Source organism: Chelonoidis abingdonii, chromosome 11 (assembly GCF_003597395.2).
Source record: "Chelonoidis abingdonii isolate Lonesome George chromosome 11, CheloAbing_2.0, whole genome shotgun sequence".
Classification (NCBI taxonomy): domain Eukaryota; kingdom Metazoa; phylum Chordata; order Testudines; family Testudinidae; genus Chelonoidis; species Chelonoidis abingdonii.
The window spans coordinates 43,496,080-43,509,314 of NC_133779.1; the positions used below are offsets into that span (position 1 = coordinate 43,496,080).

General features: G+C 44.3%; 1 protein-coding gene across 7 annotated transcripts in view; it reads left to right on the forward strand.

Moving 5' to 3' along the window:
* EPS15L1 (epidermal growth factor receptor pathway substrate 15 like 1) overlaps positions 1-13,235 on the forward strand; it is a 77,684-nt gene that overhangs the window by 20,643 nt on the left and 43,806 nt on the right. For 5 of the 7 annotated variants that reach the window (XM_032777526.2, XM_032777529.2, XM_075070977.1 and 2 more), the window contains 5 exons: positions 4,275-4,431; positions 6,177-6,239; positions 8,373-8,458; positions 9,235-9,307; positions 9,951-10,112. In XM_032777526.2, coding sequence (XP_032633417.1) covers positions 4,275-4,431; positions 6,177-6,239; positions 8,373-8,458; positions 9,235-9,307; positions 9,951-10,112 — 541 coding nt within the window. The remainder of the gene's footprint in view (positions 1-4,274; positions 4,432-6,176; positions 6,240-8,372; positions 8,459-9,234; positions 9,308-9,950; positions 10,113-13,235) is intronic. The other 2 variants (XM_032777527.2, XM_075070978.1) reach the window with 1 other exon arrangement.

The window sequence follows — 13,235 nt, forward strand, 5'->3', positions numbered from 1 at the left end:
AGGCGGGGCAGGGATGAGCTGGGGTGGGGAGTTCCCCTGCGTGCCGCCCCCCCCTTACTTTCTGCAGGCAGCCCTCCCCATGCTCCCCTGCCCCAGCTGCATGCCGCCACTACTCCGGACTCCAATGTGACTTGAGGCCCCTGGTGGGACCCGTCGGGCGCACTTTAGACGCTTAGGCGCACCCCCATAACTTCCCGCAAGCGCCCAAATGCCCCCCAAAGACCCCACTATTAGCCCGGCACAGCGTTCCCTTAAAATCCGTGCTTTATTCCTAGGCCTACGCGCAGCCGCGCGGAAAGTGCCCCCCGCCGGGCCCGCTGTAATGGTACGCCTCCCCGAAAATAGTTCGCCGCCCCACGCCCTGAGGGAAGCCCCCTGTCCTACGGGGACCTCGCCTGCCTCCTCCCTGAGCACTTGCACTACCGCGCATCTGGATGGGGGAGCGAGGTAAGGCGGGGCGCCCGTATCCTAAAGATGTCCCCGAGCCGCGGCGGAGCCCCAGCATTGGGGGCCGGCTGGTATGGGAGCACCAGGAAGCAGCCGCCTTCCCCTCAACGTGTTCTGGGGCTCCTGGCGGCTGGCAGGACGGCCTACGGACCCGCAGCTGGCCACCCACCTTCGCCTGGCTCCACAGTCTCACTAGCATCCCCGCTGACCACATGGGGAGGCCAGTGAGGTGCCGGCCAGCCTGGCATGCTAGTGCCCAGGTCGGGCCTGGCAGCGCCAGTAGTCGGGACGCAACCGCTCTCAGGCTGGTTCGCCCACCTTTAGGTTCAGAGATCTGTAACCGCATCCCCAGCTCTCGAGGCTTTTCCCTCTAGACCTGGCTGGCTGGAGTGTGGGACGGCTGAGACGAGCCCCTAGCTTACCTGGCCGAAGACAGGTCCGCCCCGGTAAGTTTTTGAGCTCAGAGCGAGCAGGCTCATGCATGAGGGAAGGAATGGCGAGAGCACCTATCACGGTCATATTAGTCGGCTGCTTGGCATGATCCTCCCCTAAGGGTGTCCGCAGGGACACAAGGTTACAAAGAGGTAAAAAGCAGTTGCTAAGAACCACGTTAATAAAGTAAAACATAAAACGAGAACAATTGCTAAGGGACAACAATCCAAAACTGGAGACACAACACACTGGTACACCATTATCTCAGCTCCTGAACAAAAAGCTACATAAAGATATATGCATAGCAGAGATCAGCACATGCACCCTGCTCAGGACACATGACCAAAGGAGCCCCAGTGACATCAATCTAAAACTATTCATTACACCCCAAAAAATTCTATATAACAGCTGGAGCTTACAAGTCCTCTCATATGCTACCTGTCACCATTTACAAACAAAGTCACAGCACACAAACACTGCAATCTATGCAATTATGGCTTACCAAATTTCAGAACCCATCAAAAAGATTGAGATGTAATATTGCTCCACCTAAAACAAATATGTTACCAACAACAAAATCAAAATAACTTGGTTGGTGGCCTACACTGTGAGATGAAGGTTCAATGTCTTGATATAACAATGCCAACTCCAAAATACTGCCACATTTCACCTACTTCCACATATACTCTTATCATTGTGCAGATTTTCCCATCTTAAATTCTGATACTGAACACATTCAAAATAAATGTTTATTTAAAAAAATTCTTTAGGTGACACCTCTATTGGGAAAAATACTGGTAACATATTCTAGTCACAATATTAAGATTACAAACAAAAAGGACATATAGTTGTGATTCTTGACAAGTCCTAAACAGAAAATGAAATGAGATATCCTATCTCCTAGAACTGGAAGGGACCTTGAAAGGTCATTGGTCCAGCCCCCTGCCTTCACTAGCAGGCCCAAGTACTGATTTTGCCCCAGATCCTTACATGGCCCTCTCAAGAATTGAACTCTCAAACCCTGGGTTTAGCAGGCCAATGCTCGAGATAATGGTGTACCAGTGTGTTGTGTCTCCAGTTTTGGATTGTTGTCCCTTAGCAATTGTTCTCGTTTTATGTTTTACTTTATTAACGTGGTTCTTAGCAACTGCTTTTTACCTCTTTGTAACCTTGTGTCCCTGCGGACACCCTTAGGGGAGGATCATGCCAAGCAGCCGACTAATATGACCGTGATAGGTGCTCTCGCCATTCCTTCCCTCATGCATGAGCCTGCTCGCTCTGAGCTCAAAAACTTACCGGGGCGGACCTGTCTTCGGCCAGGTAAGCTAGGGGCTCGTCTCAGCCGTCCCACACTCCAGCCAGCCAGGTCTAGAGGGAAAAGCCTCGAGAGCTGGGGATGCGGTTACAGATCTCTGAACCTAAAGGTGGGCGAACCAGCCTGAGAGCGGTTGCGTCCCGACTACTGGCGCTGCCAGGCCCGACCTGGGCACTAGCATGCCAGGCTGGCCGGCACCTCACTGGCCTCCCCATGTGGTCAGCGGGGATGCTAGTGAGACTGTGGAGCCAGGCGAAGGTGGGTGGCCAGCTGCGGGTCCGTAGGCCGTCCTGCCAGCCGCCAGGAGCCCCAGAACACGTTGAGGGGAAGGCGGCTGCTTCCTGGTGCTCCCATACCAGCCGGCCCCCAATGCTGGGGCTCCGCCGCGGCTCGGGGACATCTTTAGGATACGGGCGCCCCGCCTTACCTCGCTCCCCCATCCAGATGCGCGGTAGTGCAAGTGCTCAGGGAGGAGGCAGGCGAGGTCCCCGTAGGACAGGGGGCTTCCCTCAGGGCGTGGGGCGGCGAACTATTTTCGGGGAGGCGTACCATTACAGCGGGCCCGGCGGGGGGCACTTTCCGCGCGGCTGCGCGTAGGCCTAGGAATAAAGCACGGATTTTAAGGGAACGCTGTGCCGGGCTAATAGTGGGGTCTTTGGGGGGCATTTGGGCGCTTGCGGGAAGTTATGGGGGTGCGCCTAAGCGTCTAAAGTGCGCCCGACGGGTCCCACCAGGGGCCTCAAGTCACATTGGAGTCCGGAGTAGTGGCGGCATGCGGCTGCCCCGCGGCGCCCTCCAGGAAGCCCCGCAGCAGGGGCTGCGCCTTGGGGCTGCCCGCACAGCGCTCCGGCTTCAGCTGCCGGCTCAGCACCACATGCTCCCCAAGCAGCTGGACGTGGGGAACCGAGGTGGGGGCATCCCAGGAGCGGCACCCTGAGGGTGGATCCTTCCATGCTCCCGGTCTTTGAAGCACTTCGGAGGTAGGTCCCGGAGCGAGTGAAGGATCTGCCGCAGAATTGCTGCCGAAGACCCAGAGTGCGGAAGGACCCCCACCGCCGAATTGCCGCCCCCCAAATCCTGGTGCCCTAGGCGACCGCCTAGGTCGCCTAAATGGAAGCGCCGACCCTGAGTGTTATAAGCAAGACATGAGAAGTAATTCTTCCACACTACTTAGCATTTATAAGGCTTCATCTGGAGTATTGTGTACAGTTCTGAAAACCACATTTTGGGAAGGATGTGGACAGATTGGAGAAAGTCCAGAGGAGAGCTACAAAAATTATTAGAGGTTTAGAAAACATGATGTACGAGAAAAGATGGAAAAAATTGGGTTTGTTTAGTCTGGAAAAGAGAAGATTGAGGGAAGGACGTAACAGTCTTCACGTATAAAAGATTGTTATAAGAGGAGGCTGATAAATTATTCTTAATCACTGAGGACAGGACAAGAAGCAACGATCTTAAATTGCAGCAAAAGAGATTTAGGTTAGACATTAGGAAAAACTTCCTAACTGTAAGGGTAGTTAAGCGCTGGAGCACATTATCCAGGGTGTTATGGACTCTCTGTTATTGGAGGTTTTTAAGAACTGGTAGACAAACACCTATTAGGGATGATCTAAATAATACTTAATCCTGCCTGGACTAGATTACCTATGAAGGTCCCTTCCAGTCCTACATTTCTATGATACTATGATTCTACTTGGAAGGCATTGGAGAGATCTATGAAACTTTGAAAACATACCCCTCCTTATCATGTCTTTGTAATAGTGGCATAACTTGCAATCAGTACTCATATTATATAGACTATTCCATGAATGGGGAACATTTTATCAGTCCTATCATTCAACTGGCTAAAAAGTCAAAGGCATTTTTTCCAAGAAAAGATGATGATTCATTCGCTAAGTGCATCTAATAAAACTTTCATAGCTCAGCCTGTAGAACTTTTCCAGGGAGGAAATGGGCTCTGATGAGGCCAAAACAACAATACAATTATATGTATTTGTATCTCAGATGTCATTGTAATATTAATAGTTGTTTGGTTTATAACACATTTTGACTTACGGTAAGAATAACCAATTTCTAACAGGGCATTGGCAGACACAAGACAGATGGGAAAGCTAAGCAAAGATCAGTTTGCACTAGCCATGTATTTCATTCAACAGAAGGTCAGTAAAGGGATTGATCCTCCACAGGTGTTGTCCCCAGATATGATCCCTCCTGCAGAGAGGAATGCTCCCATACAAGTAAGTAATTGGTTATTAATAAATATATTGCTCTACTGGACCAATATGTGATTTGAAAGTAACTAGCTTTGAGAGCTATTAATTTTTTATTTATATTTTGTACCCATTGAATTGCTGAATCTTTAACTTACAGGAATGTTTGTCTATCTTCTGTTTATAACTGATTTTCAGATTTCAAAAAATACTTCATAAATTGGTTATCAATTGCAAAAAATCATATTAAATGAGTTGTCCATTACCTTGGTAGCTTTCAAAAATATGAGGCCAGTTTCACAATTACCAGAGGGAATCCTACCTTGTGCCTGGAAAAATTCCAGTTTAAAATTGTTATTAAAAAGTATATCTTTCATCACAAAAGTAGTGGTGATATTTTGTCTTATTTATCAGTCATTCTCACATAAGGGAAAACTTTTCCAGCATGATGATGATAGGTTAGACTAGAACCCTGCCATACTTAGCAAGTTCAGGTGAGTGAATGGGAGTTGCTCTTAGTAAAGTATCTCTCTCCCTTTCTCTCTTAACCTTATTTCCAAGCTTACACTTTTCATTCACTGTTGTTGCCATTGATCCTTGTACTATTAGGTAATGAGTAACATTTTCAAACGTGACTTAGGTGCTTAAGTGTCATAGGAAGTTAAATCTCAAGTTTCAATAAGTGTCCAAATCACTTTTGGAAATAGGATGTAGGTCCCTAAATCACTTAGGTGCTTTTTAAATTGTTAACGTTTGACTTCTGTGTCAATCTTCTGCAAACAGATGATTAACTGTTATGAACTGGACAAAGTTCTTATTTAAGTAATTTAATTATTTATTTATTTTTACTTCAGAAAACGTTTTAGGATTTCTGGCCTTTCTTAGATAAACTTTGAAGACTCTGATAAACTGGGTAACAAGAAGGAAGAAGGGGAAAGGGAGTGGGAGCGGGAGCAAAATGAAAGATACAGTCAAGCAAGTAGACAAGGGCAAAGGTTTTTCTGTCAGGGCAGAGAGGAAAGAGTATATCTTGTAGACATTGTGGAGGAAGAAGTGGCATGATTTGGACACAGCCTAGATTTTGCAGACTCAGAGAAAGAGGAGAAGTTAAAGATGTCTACCAGGGTGCAAGCCTGAGCACAGGAATGATAGTGGTGTTGTCAAACAGTGATTGAGAACGGAGGACTAGGGGAAGTGCTTTGGAGTGAAAACAAATTCAATTCTGGCTACATAAAATTTAACAGTGAGACATCTGGCAGGTGTCATGAGATAGAAAGAGACTGAGAGATGGGATTGGAGGAAGGCAGGTCTGAAGTAATGGGGGAAATGACTTCCTAATTCCTGGCAATTAATGGTTTATTCCCTGAAGCATGAGGGTAAGGCTTATACCTTTTCGATGTTAGTGTAATTAGCTGTATTAATAATACTCTACATTCTTTTCTAAATCCTGCTAGGCTTTTTACCTCAATAACTTGTAGCAGTGAATTCTACGGGTGGTCAAAGCATTGTGTGTTTCCAGGATTGTAGGGGGAGAATTTCCTTTTATCTGTTTCAACTGTATTTCACCCTTCATCTATGGGCCTCCTTGACACTCACATTGCCCTCATCCAATGCATACAATGCACTTGTCATATAACTTATAATTTTGTCTGTAAATGAAATAGTCTTGATCTTTTCATTCTCTCCCCAAATGGAAATCTTTCCAGGCCTGTGACCATTTCTGTTGCCATTCTCTGAAGCTCTTCTATTTCTCCTATATCCTTTCTCCGTAGACTCTGTCAGGTTACTTGACCCCTGTAGGAACTGAGATCTCTGCGCTAACAGAAATGCGTCGTGTGAGTAATTGGAACACCCCAAAGAATGCAAATTTGTTTGTATAGTCCAGTTGTAACTTTTAGTTCTTTATTTCTGTGTCTTTCCCCATCTCTTAGCACTAGTGTCTTATAACACCTAACAGTATGGTGATGTAATTACAATGTGACCCTGCCACTTCTGGCTGTTTAGCCAGTGGTATGAGCTCCTTCAACAATCTGAGATCCATTAATTTTTCAAGCACTTGTTTTGACAGGTGGCTCAGTGTTGGCGTATTAAATTACTAGGTCCATAACTTACATTAAATTGCTGCCAATAAATATACCCTGGTGCAAGATCCTTAAACTTCCCACTCATTCTTTAATTCATTGCTTCATATTTTTGATTTGCTATGTTTATAGTTAAATGTAGCATGAAAAAAATGGCATCTTATGTGAGTGTAGTTTATGAACTTTTCGTTCATGTTGATTAGTGGGCTGTATTTATCTAAGACCTTGTCTACGCTGCCACTTACAGCGCCGAAACTTTCTTCACTCAAAGATGTGAAAAAACACACCCCTGAGCAATGCAAGTTTCAGTGCAGTGAAATGGCATTGAAGATAGTACTCCAGTGCTGGGAGCTATTCTCCTCACAGAGGTGGTTTTATTACAGCGCTGGGAGAGCTCTCTCCCAGCACTGGAGCCATAACTACACAGCCACATTAAAGTGCTATCACGCTGTGTAGACATACCCTAAGAGACTAACATGGCGGCTCATATTTTTAACTATATATTTGCAAGGAAGTTGGAAGGCATATTCTGTTTCTGGTGATTCACAGTGAACAGTACAAGTCTCCGTGCATGTTTGTACTTATAAAATATGAGTAGTGTTAGAGAACAGGGAGCTGTTGTCTAGTAACTCTAAGAATTAGTATCTAGATTTTCCTTATGCTTACCTGACCCCAGCTAAACAAACATGCCAAAGGATCCCTCATCTTCCCAAAGTAGGGTCTTAAGATGTTAAATCATGTAAGTTGGGAACTCAGGTCCCCTATTCCTTGATTCTGAGTTGCTAGTTTCTGCTAAAAAATACCACATATTTTGTGCTTAAAAAGAAAAAAAGCCTATTTTTCTTATCACAATAGTAAGAAGCCTTTTGCAGTGTATTATTTAAAAATATAGTTAAATACTGTAGATGTCTTGATTATCAGACAATGACAGCTGAGAGGATTCTGTTTACAGTTCTCTCTCAAATACTGTCACTTTTCAGGGGACTAGAAATGCTGATTTTAATTACACTTAAGGCCAGATCTTGAGGTCCTTCCTCATTGATCATTTAATGAGCATTTCCCTGCTTAAGAAGTAGGAGAGAACCTTTGAATCTGGCCCCCTAACTTCCAGTATACTCTCTGTTTGGTGATGAATGGCTGTCACTATAGCTTCTACAGGTTTCAGAGTGGTAGCTGTGTTAGTCTGTATCAGCAAAAACAACAGTCTGTGAGGACTAGATCCTTGATGATGCGCTGGAGAGGTTTTAGATGGGGGCTCTAGGTGACGGCTAGTGGCATCTCCACCACATCATCAAGGATCTACAACCTATCCTGAAGCCAGGGCCGTCCAGGGGAGAGCGGGGGGCAAGTGGGGCAATTTGCCCCGGGCCGCACAGGGGCCCTCACAAGAATATAGTATTCTATAGTATTGCAACTTTTTTTTTATGGAAGGGGCCCCTGAAATTGCTTTATCCCAGGCCCCCTAAATCCTCTGAGCAGCCCTGCCTGAAGAATGATCCCTCGCTCTCACAGATCTTGGGGAACAGGCCAGTCCTCACAGACAGCCCCCCAGCCTGAACCAAATACTCACCAGCAACAGCACCACACAACAAAAACACTAACCTAGGAACCAAACCCTGCAACAAACCCCGGTGCCTACCCTGTCCACATATCTATTCAAAGGACACCATCATAGGACCTAACCACATCAGCCACACCATCAGGGGCTCATTCACCTGTACATCTACCAATGTGATATATGCCATCATATGCCAGCAGTGCCCCTCTGCCGTGTACATTGGCCAAGTGTAAAGTGAAGGGTGGACCTGTATCTTCAATCTTTGCCCAGAATGCATTCCTGTTCTTCATTTGGCTTACTTTATAATGGAATATTTTGATATCTTACAGGATAGTTCAAGTTCTGTTGGATCAGGAGAATTCACAGGGATGAAAGAAATTGATGATATTAGTCAAGAGATTGCACATCTGCAGAGGTAAATATAGTGTACTGTTAAAGTTGAGTATTCGGAGCCTGGGAAATGGAGGTTTTTCCTCACTAATGGTGGCTCTTAACAAATTGCATTAGAGTATCTAACCGCTGTACCCTCCAAAAAAGAGGAAACCTTTCTTAGTCTAGTTCATTAGGGAGCAGTGCATTTATTTGTTCCATAGATTCTTGTTTTTTAAAAAAAGTGTGTGTGTGTATATATGGTACAATCAAAAATAGGGTCCCATCACCTTTTATATAGTTGAACCCAATTGGTCACTGTATTTTTTTATTTATAACCAGAGTAGTTCATTCTGAAATATCACTCTGAGGTAGGTAAAGTAAATTTTGCACAAATTAAAACCTTCCTTTTCATTTAAATGGAACAGTTCAATCCCTAATTAGTAGAACAGTTTCAGTATTACTTCCCTTTGATTACTGGTGATCATTACTTCCAGTGGTCCTATATTGTCTCTGAATGCTACAGTTCAGGAGCCTTATCTGGCTATCTTTGAAGTTAATAATAACTCCCACTGATTACTGAGAGCAGGAGCAGTGCCTAGAAGGTTACTTGGAGCCTAGTGCATGAAGTGAGAAGACTGGAGGGCAGATCAGTCTTTAAATATGAAAAATCGTATTTCTTAATTACTTCTTGAAAGTATGACACAAATGTAGGATTGCTTTTTCATCTGTGCATTGTTTACAAAAGAACATTTAATTAATTTTTTTGTAAAATATTGTCTTATTTTAATTGTATCAGTCATGTGAATATTTTCCTTACAGAGAGAAGTATTCACTAGAGCAGGACTTTAGAGAAAAGGAGGAATCAATTAGACAGAAAACCAATGAAGTTCAGGTAAAAACTCTGGACTATTATTAATGACATTTCTTTAAAATTCTACAGGAAGCACCATCCATATTTTAAACAGTTTTTTTTGTTTTGTTTTGTTTTCCACACGACTTCCTTTATTAAATCATCTGGGTATGTTTATTCTGGCACTGGGGGAATAACTTGTAACGATGATTTAATTTTTCTGTGCACTGTAGGAAATATTTTTTTTTATGCTGGTTAGTGTGAAATGCAAATAGTATAGAATATAATAGAAAATGTTTCTCTTTGTTAATGCTTCATTAATACTGTTTAAACAACTTTGTGAAGGTATCCATCTAAATTCTGAAATTCATGTTCTAAAAATAATTTATAATAGGCTTGGAATAGCTGAAATCCTTGTCTTCTGAAACTCTTCTCCCATCGCATGGACATTGATTTGTTATAGTAGATTACTCATGAGTGCTGAAGTGCTGGCATGTTTTTTTTTTGTTTTTTGTTTTAATCTGTTTACAAAAAGCACTGAAACCTTTGAATGGGGAAAATTCTATAGGCAACACAGGCAGGTTGAATTTGGGGTTTGCCTACCTCAGTATGTCTCTTTAAGCTTAACCGCTTGTCACAAGACATTAGTTAAATGTAGTCAATAATGTTGTGGAACTTTTTTCAGGAACTGCAAAATGATTTAGACAGAGAAATAAGTAACTTGCAAGAGCTGGAAGCTCAGAAACAAGATGCTCAAGACCGTCTAGATGAAATGGACCAGCAGAAAGCCAAACTGAAAGATATGCTAAATGATGTGAGGCAGAAATGCCAGGAAGAAACACAGATGGTGAGTGTGTATTAATTCTGGAAGTGATCATGCATATTGAATCTTTTATTGGGGGGGAAAAATGGTTTATCAATATGATAAATAACTCTTGTTTTGCCTGCTAATTTTGCTCTTAATAGCCTATACCATACACACAGGTGCAGAAAAGGGCTTTATTAACTTGAATAGCTTTTCTAACAGTCATGAATATTTATTGAGCACCTCACAGTACGTGAAAAGTATTGTCCCTCTCCACAGGAGCTACCGTCATTGAGCAGTGGTATAGGTAGTGGCAATGTTTATGAAAGATTATCCTACCAGTGTTTCAGGAGAGAAATATATTTGAGGAGGGATACAGTAAAGAAAAGTTACTTTTTTAGTGCACGAAAGACGTGTGTGGGGTTGGAGTTCCAACACGGGGGAACAGCATGGAGGAAGGTACAAAAAGTTAAGAGGAGAGAGGAAGATGGTTCAAAGGGAGGGATTAGGAGAAAGGGTATTATGGAGCAAAGGGAGGGGGAGTTGAAGGAAATGAGAGACACTAATTGAGTTCTTTGCATCAGTCTTCACTGCAGAGGATGTAAGAGAGATTGCCACACCCGAACCATTCATTTTAGGCAACCAATCTGAGGAATGGTCCCAGATTGAGGTGTCAGTAGAGATGGCTTTGATTAAATTAAATTGATAAATTAAACAGGAATAAGTTGCCAGGCCCAGATAGTATTCACTAAAGAGTTCTAAAGAAACTCAAACATGAAATTGCAGAACTACTAACTGTGGTATGTAACCTATTGCTTAAATCAGCTTCAGGACCAGAGTTAATGTACCATCTGTTTTTTAAAAAGTCTTCAGAGGCAGTCCTGGCAATTACAGGCTTGTACGCCTAACTTCAGTACCAAGCAAATTGTTTGTAACTATAGTAAAAAACAGTATTCTCAGACAGGTAGATGAATGGAATATGTTGGGGAAGAGTCATGCCTCATCAATCTATTAGAATTCTCAGAGGGCGTCTGTCATGCTATCTTAAGTGGCTCACCACTGCAAGTGCCGAACTTAGGTCAGACTGTCAGAAAACAGGGCAGACATCTCAAACTGGTGGTATATTCTATTATTAGATTTCACGAAGCCAGTAACAAATGCGAACTCCTGATCATTATATTAGCCTTACTGTGGAGTCACAAACAGTCCTCTTAGGCGTTCCTGCCAGTCTTGCCACCCAGACAAACTGGACTTTGTGATGAAAGGTTATTAAAACTAAAAATCACCTCACATTAGGTTACTCCTAATCCAAAAGAATTGGTCACTTACCTCAGATCTTGGAGTCATCATGGATAGTTCTCTGAAGATGTCCATGCAGTATGCAGCGGCAGTCAAAAAAGCCGACAGAATGTTAGGAATCATTCAAAAAGGGATAGAGAATAAGACCTGGTCTACACTACGAGTTTTTGTCGAGTTTAGCAGCATTAAAGTGAATTAACCCTGCACTCGTCCACACAACGAAGCCATTTTTGTCAACATAAAGGGCTCTTAAAATCAATTTCTGTACTCCTCCCCTACAAGGGGAGTAGCGCTGAAATCGACGTTGCCATTTCGAATTAGGGTTAGTGTGGCCACAATTCAACGCTATTGGCTTCTGGGGGCTATCCCACAGTGCACCATTGTGACCGCTCTGGACAGCAATCTGAACTTGGATGCACTGGCCATGTAGACAGGAAAAGCCCCGTGAGCTTTTGAATTTTATTTCCTGTTTGCCCAGCATGGAGTGCTGATCAGCACAGGTGACCATGCAGAGCTCATTGGCATAGGTGACCATGCAGTCCCAGAATCAAAAAAGAGCTCCAGCATGGACCATACGGGAGATACTGAATCTGATCTCTGTATGGGGAGATGAATCGGTTCTATCAGAACTTCATTCCAAAAGACAAAATGCCAAAACATTTGAAAAACTCTCCAAGGCCATGATGGACAGAGGCCACAACAGGGACTCAACACAGTGCTGCATGAAACTTAAGGAGCTGCGACAAGCGTACCAGAAAGCCAAAGAATCAAATGGATACTCATGGAGGGAGGGCCAGCTGACGACTGTAGCTATCGCACAGTTCCCGCACTCTCTCTGAAAACCATTTGAATTCTGGGTTGAGCTCCCAGTGCCTGAAGGGTCAAAAACATTGTCGCGGGTGGTTCAGGGTATATGTTGTAAGCGCCCTCCCCCCATGAAAGCAAAGGGAAAAAAATTGTTTCTCGCCTTTTTTCACTGTCACCGTATGTCTACTGGATGCTCCTGGCAGATGCGGTGCTGCAGCACTACACAGCAGCATCCTCTTGCCTTGCCTTGCCTTGCAGATGGCAGACGATGCAGTATGACTGGTATCTGTCATCGTCGTCCTGTGGGTGCTCCTGGCTGGCCTCAGTGAGATTGGTCGGGGACACCTGGGCAGACGTCAGTGCTCCTGGCCCGCCTTGGTGAGGTCGGTCGGGGGCACTTGGACAAAAATGGGAATGACTCCAGGTCATTCTCTTCTTTAAGTCTTGTGTAATAGAGATTCAGTCCTGCCTGGAATATCATGCCATCTGGAGGCTTCTGCCTCAGGCTGCTCTCCCAGTCGGCAGCACCGTGCGGTCACACCTACCCCACCCTACCACTTGCTACCAGGGCTCACGATCAGATACTTAGACCTCTACATTTTGCTGCAGATAAAAACATTAAGCTGCCGTTTAGAACTGTCCCCCAACATACATGTCCTAGGACATTTTGTATTTTACCGGTGTCAACCAAAGGCCGCATACAAATGGAGATTCAGTCCTGCCTGTGCTTCTATCCTAGTGCTTATTACAGATTCCCATTTTCAGCTATAAGCTGAGCAAGTGCAGAATGATGATACACTCTACTTTGCTGTAAGCCAGCCATCCTCCCCTCCCCCCTTTGATCTCTGCTTGCAGAGGCAATAAAGTCAGTGTTGTTTCAAATTCATGCATTCGTTATTACTTCATTACACAAATGGGGGGATAACTGCAACGGTAGCCTGGGAGGGGTGGGGGAGAAGGGAAGCAACGGGTGGGGTTGTTGTAGGGGCACCCCTAGAATGGCATGCAGCTCATCATTTCTACGGGATGTCTGGGGCTCTGACCCGGAGTGGCCATTTG